General features: G+C 42.6%; 1 protein-coding gene across 1 annotated transcript in view; it reads left to right on the top strand.

Moving 5' to 3' along the window:
* The window catches only part of CTSC (cathepsin C), a 37,665-nt gene extending 21,972 nt beyond the window's left edge, over positions 1-15,693 (top strand). The window contains exons 4-7 of the mRNA XM_059412412.1: positions 2,108-2,263; positions 6,820-6,935; positions 9,751-9,882; positions 11,218-15,693. Of these exons, the coding sequence (XP_059268395.1) occupies positions 2,108-2,263; positions 6,820-6,935; positions 9,751-9,882; positions 11,218-11,720 (907 nt within the window). The 3' untranslated portion in view covers positions 11,721-15,693. The remainder of the gene's footprint in view (positions 1-2,107; positions 2,264-6,819; positions 6,936-9,750; positions 9,883-11,217) is intronic.
* Positions 15,694-21,184: the final 5,491 nt, after the last annotated feature.

Here is a 21,184-nt window from a genome sequence, read left to right as displayed (position 1 = left end):
GGATCGAGCCCTGCATTGGGCTCTCTGCTCTGCAGGAAGCCTGCTTCCTCCTCTCTCTCTGCCTGCCTCTCTGCCTACTTATGATCTCTCTCTGTCAAATAAATAAATAAAATCTTTAAAACAAAAAAAAAGAAAGGTAAATTGTAGAAATTATAGAAGGTGAGGAAAGGTAGTGATCCTACATTGTCAACTCAGACGTACCATTTTTGGCATTTGCAAAAATGTATTTAGAATATAAGTGTATTTTCATAAAAAGCGATTAATTCTATCTAAACTTTGATAACTTGCCTTATTATTTAATAAAGTTTGAACACTCTTCCATATCACTTGTTAACATTAAAACTACCAATTATTTTACCAGCAAAAGATGGTTTTATTAGGGAATAGCAGGGAACCTCAACTGGGACAGGCAAGCTACAGCAAAAACTGTAGGCAAGGCAGCAAAACGAAGGAGAAGCAGGCTCTTTTATAGGAGAAAGGAAGGGTTGGGAAGGCTCTATGAACAAAAAGTCCACTGGAGTAAACCAGGAGGTGAAAGTATCATGGCTTCTCATTGGCTGTGATGTGGCAATCTCTTTAGGCTGGGCTGTTCCTCTTACTGGTAGTAGATGGTGTTCACATGCAAGGTCCCTATCTTCCTGTTGGATTCACAGTTGATGACCAGTAGTAGGGCATGAAAGCTCCCTGCCAACCTCCCTACTCCCGTTTTAGTGTGGTTTCCCTTAATATTCACACACTAAATGATTTCTATACAGTTTCATTGAATAAACTATGTAGTACCATTATTTCTTTAATCATTCCTTATCTTCAGATGCTTATTAGGTTATTTATCATTTTTTTAAAGATTTTATTTATTTATTTTAGAGAGAGAGAAAGAGAGAAAAGGAACGAGTAGTGAGCAGGGGCAGAAGCAGAGGAAGAAGCAGACTCCCTGCTGAGCAGGGAGACCAATGCTGGGCTCAATCCCAGGACCCTGGGATCATGACCTGACGTGAAGAGTGATACTTAAACCCACTAAGCCACTCAGGCACCCCTAGGGTATTTATAATGTATTGCTATTATTAAAGTGTTTCATTGACCATCCTTATACATACATATTGAATTTTTATTTTTATAGGTGATATTCCAATTCCAGGCTGTGCACCTCCTCAGGCAAAAGTGAAGGGTGCTTTTTGGACCCTCCTCATAGGTTGTCTCTCCATGTATGAACCAAACTCAAATTTGCTTTGGTACCAGAAAAACCGATTTTTGTTTGAACAAAAGATATCAACAGAAACTACTATAAACAACGGTTTGTTTAAAATATGAGGAGCAAGGAGTGGGATGCATTTCAGAAGCCTGATAAATTTAGAGCCAGATTAAGGGGATTTTTTGATTAAAAAAATTGGTAAAATTTAATGCTAGAGAGGATGATGCAGTTACTCATGGCTCCCAAGGATTCTTGAGCTGGGTTAATGGGGTCATACTCTGAATGCCTCACTACAAAATGACTTGAGACCAGTGAAGTTTCATGAGGGTTAGGAATATTTCAGGGATCTGGGGCACCTGGGTGGCTCAGTTGTTAAGTGTCTGCCTTCAGTTCAGGTCATGATCCTTGGGTCCTGGGATTGAGCCCAAAGTCGGGCTCCGCATGATTCTCCCTGCCCCTCTACCCTTTGTTTGTGTTCACTCTCTCACTGTCTCTCTCTGTCAAATAAATAAATAAAATATGTTTTTTTTAAAGAATATTTCAGGGATCAGTTTTTGTTTTAGTTCGGTTTTTGTTTTCTGAAGTTCGATTATTTTATCTGATCATTTCAGTTTATCTAAATTTTGTGTTCTGAACATGTGATGTTTGACTATACCATTGACTGCTATGGAAATTCAGTATCATGTCTCTCTCTGCAGTGAGGTGCACTTAGCTTATGGATTTTTATACTAAAAATATAAAATAAAGATTATTTTATAGATTTGAATAAAGTGGTTCAGGTACATTACAAAAAAAATGCCTTCCTAAAAGATGATTACACATTCCACTTAAGGTCCAGAGCATAAGGGTACCTCTTTTAATGGAGTCTAATTACATCAATAAAGAGGATAACTGAGGCTACCTTATTTTTGTTGGCAGCTCTCATAGGCTCTACAAGTATAACGATGAGTTTGTGAAAGCGATCAATACCATGCAGAAGTCTTGGACTGCAACCAGATACATGGAATATGAGACACTGACCCTGAGAGACATGATGAGGAGAGGCGGTGGCCGGAGTAGCTGGAGAATGCCCAGGTAATAAAGCATATATCCCTGTATTGCTAATGAAGGTATTTGTGTTGAAGGTCACCCTCCCTTTCATCTTGCTCTCCCTGGTTTGCCCACCATTCTGTTGGCCATGAAAGCCTAATCTTTTTTAGGTTATCTTTGTTCTCTCTCCCTCTCCTTTCCATAGGTTTTCTGGTGCTCTCCGAGTCCTGTTTATGGGTCTTGCTTTCACAACATCTGCCACTTCCATCATTCCCTGGCCATTTTCTACATGCTGGTGTAGGGTTTGATCATTTCTCTGCTGCATTATGATCAGCCTCCCACCTCCTGTCTCTCTAGTGCTATCTCTTGGGTCTCTTCCCCTCCCGGGCCCCATTCTCAGCCCTTCTCTGAAATGCCAGTTTCATCTTCCTGTATCCAGCTATGGTTGCATCACTACCTGTTATCTCTTAATACATTTACTGGTAACCAAAGCCATCTAAATGTGACTATGCCTATATTTAGTACCATGGCCCGTTTTCAAACAATATGACACAATTACCGAAATCTTTGCTTTCAAGTTACCTCCATTCATGCTGTTCCCTTTGCTTCAAGTATCCCTCACGAGCTAGCCTGTAATAACTCAGATTTGTCACCTATAAAAATCTCAAAACCTCTTTGTTAGAAGGGCCAGCAAAAAAAAAAATGGCTTCTTCTATATCAATTTATCTCTATTAGCTACCCTCAGCCAGAAGTGACACTTCCCATCTGTAGCTTACACACCCCATAGCTTAGTTCTTTCTTAAGGAGATTGAATCAAATATACTTCGAATTTATAGAGTCAGGAATTTGGCAGATTTTTAAAAATTTCCTCCAAACTATATATACCAGGATATGTGGTCCCTTAACATGGGTTAAATGACCAAGGATATTCCTGTGATGCCATACTTTGTTCCAGGAGAAGAAATTGGTATAACTGAAGGGCAGAGAACTGGAAACCAATAGGGAGTCAGTGGGACTCAATAAATTATGTAGGTCGGTTATTTTCTCTCTTAGTATATTGAAACATTCTCCAGTTTTCAGAGAATACAATGATTATTTCCTTAACATCTATAGAGTTTTTGGTTCAGATTTTATTTGAACAGACCACTAATTGGTTAATTAACTAAAATGCATTTCTCACTTTTTCATTTGCAGACTAATAATCCTAATGCTCTGACATTTTTCAACTACTAGGCTATATGGAGAATTTTCCTGTCACAACTGATAGCATTCTCTCATTATTCTGCCCCTTTCTCAAAAGAATCTCCTACAGTATTAAAGTGTGTTCTAAGGAATTTCTAGTCCATGAGACGCTCTGGTTAATGGAAATTAGGGAAGGGAGCATGCTGTGTCCCTTCTCAGGTTTGCTAAAGTGACAGAGTTCTACTGTGCATATGTGAGACAGGAAGTCGAGAACTGTTCAGTGAAAATCCAAAGGAGCATGAGAGGAAGAAGTGTCAGCACTTGAGCCTATGGGTCCCAGAGCTCCCACATGAAAGATCTGAGCCTCAGACACAATTGCATGGCCATGCCTCATGGGCCATGCTGCTTTTATGTTTGATGATTCTGTCCCTCCACCCAACCATCTTTGTTTTAGAGAAAGGCTAGCTTCCTGCAGGGCTGCTTTTTTTTTTTTTTTTTTTTTTTAAAGATTTTATTTATTTATTTGACAGAGAGAAATCACAAGTAGATGGAGAGGCAGGCAGAGAGAGAGAGAGGGAAGCAGGCTCTCTGCTGAGCAGAGAGCCCGATGCGGGCCTCGATCCCAGGACCCTGAGATCATGACCTGAGCCGAAGGCAGCGGCTTAACCCACTGAGCCACCCAGGCGCCCCTGCAGGGCTGCTTTTAAGGCTAAGGCTCCATTCAGAAGTTTAACGGTAGGAGGTAGAACTGAGTGAAATGGGAAATACCAAAGTAGACATTGTGGTCTGGCTACTTGGTTTTTGGTAGCATTTTTGTACATGAATTAGTTCTTTTAGAAGAATCCAGTGACATAATAGAATCTCTCAGAGATTCTTAACTTGAGGTTTATAGAGTCATTGAGACTGCCAGAAGTGTAGAATAATGTAGAATGTAGAGTAATGCTTTCACCAGATTCTTAAGAAATCTAGAGCCAAAGGAAGAGCCTGTAATGTGTAGTGTACCAGTAATGTTGGCAGTCTTCTTGTCTCACCAGTTCCTCTTTCACTCTTTGTTTTCACATCATTGAGATCGATTGTCACATTGTTGGTTTTGTCTGTCTGTATCTTGACAGGCAAACACCCAGCCTTATAGGATGCCAGGAAGAAGCAAGTTAACATTTGAGTGCCTGCTTTGGGCCAGATGGTCACTTAAATAAATGTATCTGCATCATGTTTAGTCCTGTTACTGACACGGATGATGATAGTGGTAGTTACCATCATAAGAGCTTACTCTATTAAGGATTTGCAGAGACAGGAAGTATTCTAAGCACTTGTTAATCATTACTACGTTGAGCTTTTATAATAATCTTCTGAGGTATAGGTGATTATACCCATTTTAGTAGGAGTCAGTTGGAGTTTTGTGATGTTAAACTCTTTGACAAATGTCACACAGCTAGTAAGTGGTGAAATCACTTGTAGGAGGTCAGTATGACCCTAAGATAAATACCTGCTCTGAAATTACATTTTGCTGCCAAATTTCTATTCCTTCTTTATCTTTCAAATTACATAGTGTATTCCTAAGTATATACAAGACAATTAGTTAATATCTGTTGATTGATCAAATCTTTTGGGCTCTCAGTGTGAAATCACAGAAACTATTTATTTCCTTCCAAAAGTTGTTCATACCCTAATGTTTACTTACAAATCTTGAAGGAAGTATCCAATATTTGTTTCTTGGTTTGATTTTTCCCCTGCCCTATATATACAGTTTTCATGGTGCATAGCTTTTTTAAGTACCTTGGTTATTCCATGGGTACTATCCAAGTTGTATATTTTATGATAATACAACTTCTTTGTATTTGTGATTGTGATTGCTCTGTTTCATGTCTCTTAATGCTGACCTTCATATGGTCAAAGACCATCTCATGTTCATCTCTGTGTCACATACAGCTTCCAGCAGTGTCCTGGCTTAGTTAATATTTTAGTGAAAAGTTGACATTTCTGTATGGAATGTGCTGTCTATTTTTAATAATTCTCAAGGTTATGATGGCTATTAATATGTGATTCTTATTTCTCTCCCTTTATTTCCTCTCCCTTCCATTGTGTCCTAGCCTTGACTTAACATCCTCTCTAAAAGAAGCATGTGCAGAAGGGAGCTCCTTGGGAGTACTTACAGAGGACACAAAGAAGTCCAGAAATAATCTTTACCAGTGACTAAATTGGAATCTGGTCTAAAGTACAGGATAACCACTGAAACATTGGAATAGTGCAGTCTGGCAATGCCAAGTTGAATGAGAAATTCAAGTAGTTACAGTATCAGAAAGATACATATTATCAGGGTATAATAGTAGTGTCCTAACTAAAGAGTTGAAAGAGAAGAGCAGTGAGTTTTACTTGGGGTCTGGTGATGAGGGGCTGCTCTGGGAGTAGTCCTTAAATTAGAAATCAGAGAAAAACCCCTAAAGGGATTTCTTCTAAGCAGTGGGCAACAGGCATTTTATTTTATTTTATTTTTTATTTTATTTTTTTTAAAGATTTTATTTATCTATTTGACAGAGAGAGATTACAAGTAGGCAGAGAGGCAGGCAGAGAGAGAGAGGAGGAAGCAGGCTCCCCGCTGAGCAGAGAGCCTGACGCGGGACTCGATCCCAGAACCCTGAGATCATGACCTGAGCCGAAGGCAGCGGCTTAACCCACTGAGCCACCCAGGCACCCGGCAACAGGCATTTTAGATAAAAGGAGTAGCAGCACAAAGACATGGAACAATGAAGTCATTTAGCAGACTTGGAAAGCTCCCAAGAAATCTAGCATGTCTAGAGCTGGAATGCTATTTGTCTTAAATTACTAATACGAAGAAGCTTGTAGGACAATTTTCTCATTTCCAGACAATGTGTCTATCTATTGTTCCAGGCAACTCTGCTTTTCGGGTCTTACTTTCCAACTACATTGTATAGGCTACACTTCGATACTGATGAAGCATTTTGGTCTGTTGTTGAAGGAGCTGGTCAGTCTACTTTATCCTGAGACTTTCCCTTCTTTTCCACCTGCCTCACACCTCTCTTTTCTCTGTATCCTTCAAAGGCCATCTTTAACGTCCCATGTGTCTACTTTCTTGGTCAAAATCTGTTTAAGAAAATGCAGTTATTTAAGCATACTAGCAGTAGCCTCTCCGTGATGTACAGAACCAGTGTCATTTCATAGAAGAAAGATAATGGATCCTGAAAAAGACACAGATAATAAAAGCCATTGACACAGCTTAGTGGTGTAATTGATAGATTGCATAATGGACATGTGTAATGGAAACTCTGATGGGACACGTGCTCTTTAGGCCAGAATCTAGATTATAGGCAGCCAGGTAGCTAAAGTCATGGAATTAAAGGTTAGGAAGTTATCCTCAAAAAAGACTCTATATTGAAGTCTGATGTGTATTTCCATCCCAGGCCCAAACCTGCACCACTGACCGCTGACATAAATGAGAAGATGTTACATTTGCCAGCATCGTGGGATTGGAGAAATGTTCATGGTATCAATTTTGTTACTCCTGTTCGAAACCAAGGTAAAAAAGACTGATTTTTCATTTATTCATTTGGAAGTGTTTATTGGACATTTACTATGTGCCAGGCTCTTGGGTAGATTCAGGGCATACAGAGATGCAACAGGCATGATCCACTTTAGTAAAGAAATATAACGTACGTGGCCAGTGGCCACCTCTTCTTTTGTATCCATGACAGACCTGGATAATAGATAAGCTCTCCAGCAGAGCCCAGCATTCTTGGGCATCCTTCTCAAAATATGTTCTAGCTAGCTAATGAAATTAATCAGTAATAGGTAAGACAAACTCTGCCCTCTCTCGCAGGAGAGACTCATGTAGAAACAAAGGTTCACCTAGAGTTAAAATTGGTCTTCCTCCTACAAGTGGTTTGGTGGAATCCTTCTTTGCTACTTGTCCACCCACTCTCCACCTCTCCCTGCCCCCCATCATTTAGTTTTAATTACTGTAAGAGCCCAGAAAAATGCATCCTTTCAATTTTTTTTTCTGGTAAAGTAGATTTTTTGAACTGTGTAAGGACATTTTTAATTCACTTTCTGTCAGAACATGACACATGATGGTAAGTATTAACCCCGCTTCCTGAATGGAGGCTTTACACAGCCCAGATTTACCAAAAGTGTCACTCTTGTTGCATTTTACCCATTATTTCTGGAAATTTGATCCAATATGAATAGATTTAATAACTCTTCCTCTAATAGTACTCACTAGCAAATTATCCTGTTATCCTAAATTTTAGCCAACAATCACATGGAGGATCATTTATGCCATACTCAGGTTTATTGCTTCTCAGCTCATTTTGAAGATAATTATAGTATGCATGACTGATTTGTTACTATAAAATAGATGTAGTATTTGTTGTCTAGAAACATTCTGATTAGTGTCTCCTGAGAGGAGTATAAATTAATAGCACCCAAAGATAAATTGTCCTTCCCCTTCCCTAGATACTCAGTGATAATCAGCCCCTCTCACTCCTCAGCAGTCACCACAAGCCCTTCAGCTCCATGCTCAGTGAGTTCTTGCCAAATGTTCTGAGTGGGCGGAGCTTCAAGCAGGTCTTAGAGCCCAGCCAATCACGTTCCTGTCCTACAGAGGACATCAGACTCGACTCTTTGCTTTTGCTTCTACACATTCTTCTGGGACTCTTCCACTCGAGAGAATATGTGGATCCTGAACATTCTTCCCTACCTTTCCTTTCCCGGGGAGGGCTTTTTTGGAAAGGGGGGTTAGGAAATGAGAGAACTTTGAAGGTAAATTGAGGAATGAATGGAAAGTGAAATTAAAGGGATATTAAGAGAGGATTAAAATTTACTGTCATCAAGCATTCCCTATACCTCTCTGACAGGATTAAGTATATAATGTATGTCAAGTGTTGATTGTTGAAGGCCTGATGCATGGTTGCTTTTGCTGTATTATAGAGTATTTATAGAGCATCTAACATCTGTTAAGATTTTTTTTTTTTTAATGGCTAGGGATATAAAGAGTACTGTGGCATGGCTCTTGGCCTAGGGACTTGCCATTTCGCAAGATCTGCAAGCAAAGTACTAAAATAACCAAAGGGTAACTACTTCACAGAGAGTTTTTAAAATCCATCGGGGGCATGGGAGATGGCCAAAAGAGAAGTTTAGTTCCACTTACTTCCTAAAAGATACAGCTGACTGGTGACAAGACAATAATCTGGGGGTGGGGGGGTGTTTTGCAAGGGGCAGAAATTAGACTCTTTAAAGCCAAATTCTTTGACACTGCTTTTCTTGTAGTTTGGCAAAAGCTATTATCTCTGATATCCCATATTGTTTGAGTGCTGTAAATATGGTTTGTACTGACATGGGCAATTTTTAAGGTTCCCCTTTTGACTTCCTATTAATTTTCTTTACTTAAGGTTGGGGAAAATATTAGTTATTTTCTCTTCTTAAAAACAGGGCTACTTGGAAATTTCCACTGACTTAAGGAACACCAGCATTCTAGAACACTCAGAATTCAGAATTACCCAAGTGAAGGGAATTCACAACTTTTCTGTATTCAGAGAGTAGATCAAGATAATGAAAAGAAGAAATATTGGCAGGACAAATGAGGTCTTACCTTTACACTTGAAAGCAGCTTTAAGCACCAGCCATGTAGCTGGATTTCTTCCAAGTTTGAGAGGGAGGAGAAGCTAGGAAATTGGAAGGCTTGGACTTTCTGAGTTCTTCTCTGCGCTATGCTGTCTTTATTTACTATTGTATCTTCAAGAGAGAGGGGGGAATGTCTCTCAGGTCATATTAGTTAGGAAGTGTAGTGCTCAGCAGAGAGTCTGCTTCTCCCTCCACCTCTGGCCCTCTCTGCCCTGTGTGCGTGCTCGTCATGCTCTCTCTCAAATAAATAAATAAATCTTTAAAAAAGAAAAAGAAAATGCTGCTCTTGAGATACTGGAAAGCTCAGCTCACGTATATCCCTCCAAAGGGTTCTCTCAACTGAGAGGCTCCATGTGCTATAGACCTATATAATTTCATTGTCAAGAATACTGTCAAATGCTTTGCAGAGACTAGGGGAGTGTTTTGGATTTCATTTTGTTTTGTTTTGCCTCCTAAATAGTCTCAAGGAAAGCCCCATGTCATAACATTTGCCTTTCGGTGAAAAAGCTGAGATCTTTATGTTTTGCTATGAGGTTAATAGTATTTATCGATTGAATCGTCTGTATTGGACTGATCCTTATGAACAACAGCAGCAGAACTCAGTATAAATATATTAACTGCATCTCTCCCCTCGGATTTCTAGATGTGTCCATGTTTCTTTGTAAGTGCTTCAAAGTTCCCTTAGGTTACATGTATTTGCTTTTGATCACCAGCATCATGTGGAAGCTGCTACGCATTTGCTTCGATGGGAATGCTGGAAGCGCGAATCCGTATACTAACCAACAACACGCAGACCCCGATCTTGAGCCCTCAGGAGGTGGTCTCTTGCAGCCAATATGCGCAAGGTGAGTGTCGTATTTCAGGCGCTATTTACCTGGGTGTATCTGGCCATGGTCGACAAAGGTAAAAGGATGGTGTGGCACAGAGCACAGTGTCTACAGTCAGAGTGCCTGGGTGCAAGTTCTGGAGTTCAGGCCTTCTCACTTACTAACAAGTGCTTCTCATGGAATTCACTGCACCATTCAGCAAAATGTCAGTAGTTACTCTGTACTGAGGGAGCACCAGCTCTTCGGGGCCGTTTATGTACGTTATCCAACAAGGCTCAAAACCCTGAGAAGTAGACAGTCCTATTTATAGCCCTATTTACAGAGCCAGGACAGATGTGAAGTTGTTCTATAACATTTTGAAGGCCACATAGATTCTAAATATTAGATTTTCAGTTCCAACTAAACTTTCACTCTGAATCTGAATTCATACTACAGCCACGCTAACACTGGTTTCTCTCTAGGGGAGAGTGACAGATGTGTACTTGGCTTCCAGAACAGGCCTCGGGTGACGATGTAGAAAGCCCAGCTGCCATTGATTTAGAGCAAAACATTCTCGTCGTAAAGTTTTCTGCTGTCATCCCCAGATTTGGCTATTATGAAATGAAACTGCTTAGGAATGATTCTTTGTCATTGGACCTTTTAGTCTTTCTGAAATATTTACAAAACTACCACCAAGGTGACTTCTAGGCCCTGGGGACTGAGTATCAAAGACAGTCCTTACCCTCATGACGCTTAGACTGAAGTGAGGAAAGTAGAAATTAAATAATCAAAGGAACGTTGAAGAAAAAATCCAGGCTTAGGGATGTGTACAATATGGCCAGGACTGGAGGAGGGTGATGGGAACCTGATTTAGAGCTTCTTTGCAGGTGGTGGTCAGAGCAGACTTCCTTCAGGAAGAGCCATGTTGTGGTGTCTGGCTATTTAATCATGACAAGAGTGGCCAACTTTTCCTGGTTTCACATGAAGTAACTAATTTACTCCCACAAGGAAAGTTCTCTTCCTATCTGTATTTTACAAACAAGTCAACAGAGGGACAGAGAAGTGAAATTCTTCCACAGTTTAGGATTTGAACCTGCATGGTCAGGCTTCAGAGCCTTCCCACCTAAGCACTAGGCTATAGTTCCTTCCAGCCCAGGTGCCAGATAACTGTGTGTTCATGCGATGGCGATGAGAGGACAGGTACGTAGAGGGCTGTGGGCAGTGGACCCAGTAGCATTTAAGCTAGGAACGGCTCCCGAGTGTAACAGGATCGATGGAGTAGAAAAGAAAGGGGAAAAAGAAAAAAGAAAGGGGACCATTTCTTCCGTGCCGCTCTCTAACGGAGGGGTGACCAGTGTGTGTGGTATTCCTCAGGCTGTGAAGGTGGCTTCCCGTACCTCATCGCAGGAAAGTACGCCCAAGACTTCGGGCTGGTGGAAGAGGCCTGCTTCCCCTACAAGGCCGCGGATTCGCCCTGCAAACCCAAGAAGGACTGTCCCCGCCACTACTCCTCGGAGTACCACTACGTGGGCGGTTTCTACGGGGCCTGCAACGAGGCCCTGATGAAGCTCGAGCTGGTCCACCACGGGCCCATGGCCGTCGCTTTTCAAGTCTACGATGACTTCTTCCACTACCGCTCGGGGATCTATTACCACACGGGCCTGCGGGACCCTTTCAACCCTTTCGAGCTGACGAATCACGCCGTTCTGCTGGTGGGCTACGGCACCGACGCGGCCTCTGGCATGGATTACTGGATTGTAAAGAACAGCTGGGGCGCCAGCTGGGGGGAGAACGGGTACTTCCGGATCCGCAGAGGAACCGACGAGTGCGCCATCGAGAGCATCGCCATGGCCGCCACGCCGATTCCGCAGCTGTAGGGGGCGCTCCCGGCCCTCCCCGCTCGCCACGGGCGGTGGGGGGAGGGGTCCGTTCCCAGACGGGAGCCCCGTTCCCAGACGGGAGCCCCTTAGAGCAGCACTTTCAGGGATTCCAGGTAGATGCCTATCAAGATTGTGGCCTTTAAAATTAAAACTGCCTTTAATTTGAACTGACCTCTGGCCTACTTGACAGCTCTGCAGTAACAAAACGCAGGATTTTGTTAATCATGTGTAAGTCAAACATGTTACATTTTTCCCAAGCCTTTGTGAGAACACAGACTTACTTTTAAATTGTAAAAATCACAAGAGCCTGGCGCCTGCGTCCCTCGGCTGAGCGTCTGCCTTCGGTTCAGGTCATGATCTCAGGGTCCTGGAATTGAGCCCCAGGTTGGGCTCCACACTCAGGAAGGAGTCTGCTTCCCCTCTGCTTTCCTCCCTAGCCCCCATGACCCACACCCACCCTCCTGCTCAGGAGTACATGCGCGCGCTCTCTCTCAAATAAAATCTTTAAAATAAAAATCGCAAGAAAATATGGCAATGATTATTACATTTTTTAAAAGTTTTTTTCTGTAAATGTTCAGGTGATACAGATTACAAAATATATATACATGCTTAACAGTTTTCACCACTGACCGTTCAGTTAGATTCATGGTTATTATCTATGTAAGTACTTTAAAAACAAAGAATGTGAGTATATTTCAACTGAAAAAACAACAACAACAACAATAACTATGGACCTTTATGCTAAGGAGCATACTCAAATAATGACTGGTTAGCCTAAAATTATCCCCTGGATATTTGATAAGCCAGAGGCCAAAGGGAGAAATGAGTTTTGATGAAACTGGGTTGGTTAAACTTTTGGCTTCTCTTGCCTCTGGAAGTATTGGTCAGCCTTCCCTGGGTGAGATTTACAGCCTCATTAGTGGGAAGTTAACAGTTTAGATTGGGACAGATCTTTGAGATCTCCAAGGGATATTTCACAGTGATATGAAACCTCTTTGCTGAGTTAAACAGATAGCATCTATTAGAAATGATGTGACAATCAGGCAGATTGGGTGGTCAGAGTTCAAACACATAAGCAAAACCCACAAGCCTCTTGGAACCCGTAGGAGCCATAGAGCTCATGGGATCTGTTCTTCTCTCTGCATGGAAAGAATGCCTAGCTTAGAAAAGGGCAAGTGATTCAGTCAGGTCACCAAATGGTAATGACTGGGTCTGGTTAGAACCAAGATCTAAAGCCAGTTCTCCCTGAGCGCCCTATACACTGAGTCTCAGCATTTTCGACCAGAAAATCTAAAATGACCAGAGATACTAGGTGTACACTTGGAAATTTCCACTTTGACGTTAAGCGTCAGAGTTTTGTCCGGAACCTCATAGGCTTTTTGTATTGAAATTCACTACAATGACGTCTTTTCTCTCCTTGCAAGAGTATGCCCCGTGTGTAAGGTGTGGCTTCTGGGGTGTCCTTACCCCGGCCCCATACCTTTGACTCTCTCCCTCATGGTGACTCAAAAGCAGACACTGAATGCTGTGCAGAGCCAGCACGTTTGTCATGTGGAAGGCCTCCAAGGAGCTATGAATGCTCTCTTAGTCTTGGCTTTATTCCTTGCCTGCCTTGTTGCTATTGTGAAAGTGTAAATTGACTTTGAAACCAAGCATGGATTTATTTTTCACTAGAACTTATAGAGATATTACCTGTCAGGTTAACCGATAAGGTATTATTTAACAGGAAAACAGGAGCTTATCCTCTGGATTTCTACCTGCACAGCTGTCTGCTGACCCCAAAGAGAGTAAGTCATGAAGATAGAGGGAACCCATGGTTTTGCATAATTTCATGAGAATCTGGGATGAACTCTTAAGGAAATCATTGCTGGTGTCATTCATAAAATACTTCAGCAAAAATTGAAAGACTACATAGAGGTGGGAACTTAACTGGCGATGGGGAGCAATTCTCACAAGTGTGATTAGTTGACAAGCCGTGGTTCTCGGGGACCCTAACTTTCCTGACATTATGAGAGGGATTACCGAGACCGAGAATCCACTGCACTTCAACCTGCATTTATCTGCTCTGGAAGTCTGCTTTTCCGGTTTCTAAATGATAGAGATCACTGCTTCATCCCCCGTGGCAGAATTCATTAAAGATGGCGACTGAATGGAACGTCACTGTTCCTAAAGACCTGTGATTAAACTCTTAAACTGTAGAAAAAACAAATTTCGTAATCTCAGACTTGTTTATAGTGGTGTTAATAGAACATTTAATCACTGTTGACGGATTGAGCTCTGCAAAAAAAGTGGAATGGGAACTCTGGCTAAACTCCCCAAAGACCTATCCAGGAGAACGGCATTGTACATGTGGAGACAACGCCGTCCAAAAAGGAAAGTGAAGTTTTAGCTGGGCAGTGAAGCCACAAGCATGGCATTGACTTGGGTGACTTGGGTGCCTAGTGCCTGGATCACCTTTCTGGCTCTGCCTCATATTAGCATAAGGCCTGAGGCAGTTTTCCTTAACCCACCTGTTTTTCAGGTGCCTGAGCTGTGAACCAGAGAGAACTGGATAGATAACCCTCCCTTTGTGACCTCTCCCTCTAAACCCTGCTGTTGCAACCGAGGAACCAAATAGATTTGCGCTTTGGGGCACCATTGTTTGCTTTCCTTAAACTCAAGTCTTTCACCGTCCCAAGTGGGGAAACTGAAGTAGATTCAGATAACTCAGTTTCCCAGCCAGGCAGCCTTGCTCACTGACCTCTGTTTGACCTCCAAGCATGAAAGCCAGGGACTGGATAGCCTTGAATAGTAAGGGATATACGTAGCTACTTCATTGAGTTCTCTGAGGATTAAAGGCCTTCCTATTATGTAGAGCATGTAAACAGTGCTTGGAACATAGAAAGGAGTATGTAAATATTAGTTATTACTCAAGTCTTCCTTTTCTAAATTCAAATCGTAAGATAACTGTTTGCTGTGAGGAGGCAGTTGAGACATGTTCTATTAATAACAAGCTCTATGAGAGTAGAGGAGGGGCTTGGGAGATTTTTTTTTTCTTTTAAGGAAGAAAAGAATCTACAGAGGAACACTAACTCAAAGAAACAGAAAAACTTTAAAAAACTTGAGGGAGATAATTTTGATTTTTAGGTACAGATGTGGTTGTTTGTTTTTATTTATTTGAAAAAGAGAGAGCACAAGCAGGAGGAGCAGAGGGAGGGGGAGAGAGTCCCAAGCCGACTCCGTGCTCAGTGAGTGCTCAGTCACACAGCCCTGAGATCATGACCTGAGCGGAGACCAAGAGGCGGACGCTTCACTGACTGAGCCACCCAGGCGCCCCTTGGTACAGAGGTTTTTACATCCTTCACCATGTGAATGCTTCTGTGGCTACCTCTGGAGAGAAAAACAGTGAGGCCATCAAGTGTGAAGGCTATGGCTAAGAGAAAAGTCACCGCAATTTTGAAACAAAAAACACTAATCTAAGGTCATAATACGTTTATCTTCCTATTTGGGATTTTCCTGTAAGGATAAGGTAAGCATAATGGGGTCACAAAACATTAGTGCTGGAAGGTCATCTGGTTCACCTCCCATTAAAATAAAAATGGGCTTACAGAGGTGGGTGAAGTAGCATACCTTTACTACCTAGTAGCATGCTACTAGTTAGTAAAGCTATAGATAACTACTAGTTCATAAAGCTAAATCTAGATTCCACTGTATCCAGAACTTTTACTATTCCTCCCAATTCTGCCTCCCAGTTACAAAAGGAGGAAATCTGTATATTGTGAGACACATAAACTCACCTTGTTCTGTAAAATCATTTCTAAGTTATTTTCCAACTTTCAGAAATCCTATTATCTCTCAGGAGCTAGTAGTACTCTTAAGCTTCAGCCCACATGCTGTGGTTTGGAAGGCTTAATTTAACAGTTGTCCTCTAAATACAGCGATATTAATATTTCTATTTCTTAACTGTAATAAAGATTTATTTTTGGATGAAGGTTAAGTGGAAACTTCCTGACCATAACTGGAAAGCTTTAAATGTATCAAAGTCTTCTGCTCTGACAGGAAGTGGGTGAACTTGAAATTGAATATTGGTAGCGGGTCAGTTAGCCACTGGGTCTTCGTTTCATCAGCTGTAAAACATTGGCCTCATTGAACCATAGTTGTGATTGGAAGTGTGAAATCGCCTGGACTGTAAAATAATTGAAACCTCAGCGGACCTGCTTGTGCTACAGAATGTCCTCGTGATGACAGCTGACCAAAATCTCAGGAGAGAAACTAGCCTTTGTACAGGAAACACAACGCCTTTGCTAGTTTCCTCCTTTTTCCTTTCAGAAGTCTGTTTATCAAGACTACTTTTCCTTACATGCTTTCTAAGAGTTAGCAGAAGTGAAAAATTTAACTTCTACTTTTCCAAAGTTGAGGATGTGATGCAGATCCAAGCATTGAGTTGGAGCTTTCTGTCCTAAAAGGCATATTTGTTTTTTGAAATTCAGTTCTACACGTCATTAAAAGGGGAAAGAATATGATAAACTCCAAACTTTTCAAGTTGGGAAAAATGAAAAAACAGACATGTTCCTGTCTCTAATGCAGAAGGCCTAAAGAGATTGAAATCCTAGCAATCAATGGAAAAGAATTAAACTGGAGAAGTAGGCTTCCCCTGTGGAAATGAGGGAAATGCCATGAAGCTAGGGTTGTGCTTTAAAGAAATCATAGAGATGATTTTTTTTTTCCTGGAATGTATTTTCTGACCCTTCAAAAGTATTGAACAGTTGCAGTGTAGTTTTAAGTGGTAGAAAACGAATGCTCTTAATACCAGCATTCTCTTTTGTGAGGTTCTGGAGAGCTAAAAAAAAAAAAAAAAAAAAAAAAAAAATTAAATGAATTATTTTCCCTTGAATTAACTATTCCTGTGGCATCTTAAGAAATGCTCAGTATTCCCAAGAGGCAATAGACATGATCCCTGGTCTGCAGGCTGAAATACAGTTGAGCAGTAACAAGGAGTCTCTAGAGAGAAAGTAACCAAAGCAGCGTTGTGCTCTGAAAATACCGTGAACTTTGGAAGAAGACAATCCTGACTTTGAGTCTTCGCTGCTCTCGTGTTCGTTATTTAGAGTTCAGTTATTGAACACAGATTTTTAGCCTTCGGTGTCTGTCTGTTAGAAGGCAGTGGTAACATTTACCTCTCTGGGTTATGTGTGGCAAAGGGTAAAAGAAGCAGTAAGTGTTTATATATTACCTGCCCCTTTGTAAAGAGTTTGAAGTGCTTTGTAAAGGTAAAGCACAGTCCACGTGATGAGGGAGCAGGAGGCTGGCTGAGGACAAAGCAAAAGCTGGCGCCTTGCACCCTTTCCCCTCCATAAGTGTAGCATCCCTCAGGCAGCCCTGACTGCCATGAACAATAAGCAAATAGTTAACTTGCAGAGCTCACAATCCTGCTAGACAGGAGTCTCCCTTGGCTTGCAAATGTCCTAAATCTCACTAACAAAGACGATTGATAGCAGGATTGTGACACCCCACCAAAAAGTCTCCCAACTATCTTAGTGTTAATGGCCGGTCTAAAGACAACACTGATCCAGCAGCAAGGGCAAGGCCTCCGGCAGGCCTGGGACATCCTGGCACCTTGTAGGCCCTCTTCAGCATATGAAAACTCCACTGACACCTCCCTTCCCCTCACCTTCCCCCAACAGCAGGGTACATAACCTGCCATCCCTCACAACCCGGGGCAGCAGCTCTTCCTGCCCACGGGTCCTGTCCCCGTGCTTTAATAAACCACCATTTTGCACCAAAGATGTCTCAAGAATTCTTTCTTGGTCGTCGGCTCCGGACCTCAGCCCACCAAACCTCACCTAGGTTCTAGAACTTCATCACAAGGTGAGCTCAGAAGCCAGGGGTGAACGGCAGTAAAGGAAGATAAAGGTAGGAGAATGGGCTATGACCCTGAATAAGGTCTGTACAGAGTCTAACACATCACATCGCCTGATACATGAAGATCACGCTTCAACAGTGGTTCTGAGCCAGAGGTGATTTGTCTCAGGGGCCGTTTGCCGATGTTAGCAGACACTGGGTTGTCATGCCGGGCGAGGAGAGGCAGTCCACAATGAAGAATTATTTTGAGTGGAGCCATGGTGGAGAAAGCCTGCCTACAACACGCTCACTGCCTGACGCATTTTTCCCAGCACCTAAGTGTAATATAGACTTCAGAGAAGGCAGAGAATTCCAGGGGGCTAACATTATCCCAGAAGCTTCCAGAGAATACATGAAATTTGAGCTGGGCTGTGAAGAATGAAGACCGGGGAGTAAAAGATGTGCAAGGCCCGAGCGGTTGGGGAAGATGGAAGAAATGAGAGAAGACAGGCCACTTCTTCTCCATGTGAGGACAACAGACTGGGCCCATCTTATGGTAGCCTTCACCCCATAGGAACTCACACTATGATCTGAAAAAGATGTTATACTTATTAAACACTTAGCCATGTAGTAAGAATGGAGCTCATTAGTGGACCAGAAATTGCTGAATCTGTATTTTCAAAATAGAGAGGAGCAAATGGGAAGATAGAATAGTAATTGGAGGCCCAGGTGTATGAGACAAATCTGCCATAGAAGGTGAACACCCCATCTCAACTCACCAGACTTTTGACCGAGGAAAAAACTAGACTGTAGTATTTGTGCTTAAAAAGAACATTTCTTGGGGCACCTGGGTGGCTCAGTGGGTTAAGCCGCTGCCTTCGGCTCAGGTCATGATCTCAGGGTCCTGGGATCGAGTCCCACATCGGGCTCTCTGCTCAGCAGGAAGCCTGCTTCCTCCTCTCTCTCTCTGCCTGCCTCTCTGCCTACTTGTAATCTCTCTCTGTCAAATAAATAAATGAAATCTTTAAAAAAAAAAAATTTCTTTAAAACATCATTCCTTTGTCCTTGCGAGGTCATGGACCACAGACGCTGAGACAGATAAAAGTTCTGAGACTGATAAAATGATGGATTCGTTCCCCATCAAAACAGCACACACTAATCCTAAATTCTGCATAAAATTTCAGTAACCCCTTGGAGATGTACAAGCCCCAGCATAGTGAAGCATACTTCTGTGCCTACAGGTACTTTTTTTCCCAGTGAGTAGTCATTTCACAGTGGAAATTTCATTACCCATTTTCTTTCAGCTATAGACTGGGAGGAACCATTTTAAAGGGCTCGGCAGGTGGGGCTCAGGGGGCCTGTATCTGGTGGGTAACTCAGTTTGCTGTCATAATCCCACCCTCGGTCAGATCCTGTTTGGACACTGAGCTCCCCATTTGTTCTCTGAACCCTAGTGGCTCTTTTGGTTCCAGCCCCTTGTCTTGGTCTCTCTGGGGTCAGGACCTAGTCTTACTCCTCCTGTTGGTGTCTTCAGAGCAGGGCTCTGATGGCAAAACCCCACCTGGCAAGAACAGTGCTTCCACTAGTGGAGAGCCTCTTCTGTTGCTTGCTTTCAAGAATTCTTCAGTACTGGAGCCCCACGACTGTGCTGCCACTGATAAGGGAACAGAAGGCTGGCTGAGATCAAAGCAAAAGGTGACACCCTCCAACCTTCCCCTACCCCCACTCCTGGGTGGGACATCTGTGAAATTTTTTTTCTTTTCAGCATAACAGAATTCATTGTTTTTTTGCACCACACCCAGTGCTCCATGCAATACGTGCCCTCCTTAATACCCACCACCTGGCTCCCCCAACCCACCCCACCTCCGCTCCCCCCACCCCTCGCCCCTTCAAAACCCTCAGATTGTTCTCCTTAATACCTTGTGAGAGGGCAAAACAATCTTGGCAATGGCAAGGCCTCTGGTATCCGTATCTTGTAGGTCCTCTTTAGCATATGAAAGTTCTACTGAAACCTCCCTTTTCCTTACCTCTCCTCAACTCCATGGTACATAACCTGCAACTACTCACAACCCCGGGGCAGCAGCTCTTCCTGCCCACGGGTCCTGTTCCCCCACTTTAATAAAGCACCATTGGCACCAAAGATGTCTCAAGAATTCTTTCTTGGTCATCAGCTCCGGACCTCACCCCACCAAACGTCACCTATATTCTAGAACTTCATCTCCGCCATCCACACCAGTAGCATCACTATGGCCTCTTCCCCTGAACCCACTGCTGCCCCCGGCCCCCTGTGGTAGCTTCAGCTAGGACATTCCTTGGTGGTTCACAGACTGCCCCTCCCCCCCAACGCCATACACAGAGGGCAAGGAGAGACTGAGGAAAGAGGGAGGTCACTCCAGACTGATCTGTGGCAGGTTTAATAAGCAAGAGAACTTACAAGGCTCATCTGAAGCAGCTACAAGATGGGTAGATCTCTGCACATGCCTACCAGCATCTTAAGAGGCCTTACCTGGTTTCAGGCATGTGTACCATCTGGATGGCCTCGAGGACATCTTCCTCAAGGTAATGGCATTAGAAGATCTCCCACTGTGGGAAAGGGCAGATCGCACATTCCAAGCAAGGCGAGGAGGTAAGGAAATTCTAATTGTTCAGGTCCAGCTTGGACCGTGGTCACCTTCTCGCCATTATCTCTTCCAACTTAACTCTGCCAGATGTCCTAGATTTTTGCACCCAGTTAGTTGTTTTTATTGATAATGATAGCTACCATTTATCAAAGTCTTACTTTGTGCCAGATGGTGTGGTAAGCCCTTTAACAAAAAGAGTAATAGGGACCATTTCCTGAAAAAGTCAATTCAACACTATCACTTATTGATCCAAAAATTTTGATCAATGGAACAATGGGGTGGTTCTCCAACAGAACTGGGGAAGGAAGAGAAAGAACATGTTGAGGGAGGAAGAAAACACGGAGACCTGGTTTCTAATCCCAAGTCAATGAGTGAGCTCTACTTAACCACTCTGATTCCTAATCTGTAAAACAATCTTTACAAGGAATTGAATGAGACATTGTATGTAAGGGGCTTACTTACTTCCTTGTCCTTTTGTAGGTAACTATCATAGTTGCACTAGCCCTGAGAAATGAGAAGATTCCTTCATCATCTTAAACCAGGATGAACAAAAGAAGGGTGATCTCAGAGACAGAGAGGTCAATCAGGAGATGAAAAAGGAAAAAGGCATGACATTCTATTTTAAACGTGGTGAACTTGCAGCTGACCACTGCAAAAGCAGTAAAAGCTTTTCCTTTCAAAAAGCATCTCACCAGAAATGCTATAGCGATTCTTTTTAAGGATCTGGCAAACCTAATGTTTAGCAGATTTGCAACAATTGCTATAGGCTCAAATGGAAGATATCTTCTGGTAGCACCCTTGGTGCTCTGAGGGAGACTAGATTATTTTACTTGGAGTGCAATGGCAAGTAAGTTATTAAGGACAGCCACGTTTCTTCAAATATGAAAAATAGGAGGCACCTGGGTGGCTCAGTCGGCTAAGAGTCTGCCTTCTCAGTCCAGGTCATGCTCCCAGGGTTCTGGGATACAGCCAGGTATCTGGCTCCCTGCTGGGTGGGGAGTCTGCTTTTCCCTGTCCCTC

Source organism: Mustela nigripes, chromosome 1, assembly GCF_022355385.1.
Source record: "Mustela nigripes isolate SB6536 chromosome 1, MUSNIG.SB6536, whole genome shotgun sequence".
Classification (NCBI taxonomy): Eukaryota; Metazoa; Chordata; class Mammalia; order Carnivora; family Mustelidae; genus Mustela; species Mustela nigripes.
This window is presented reverse-complemented; position numbering and strand designations above follow the sequence as displayed.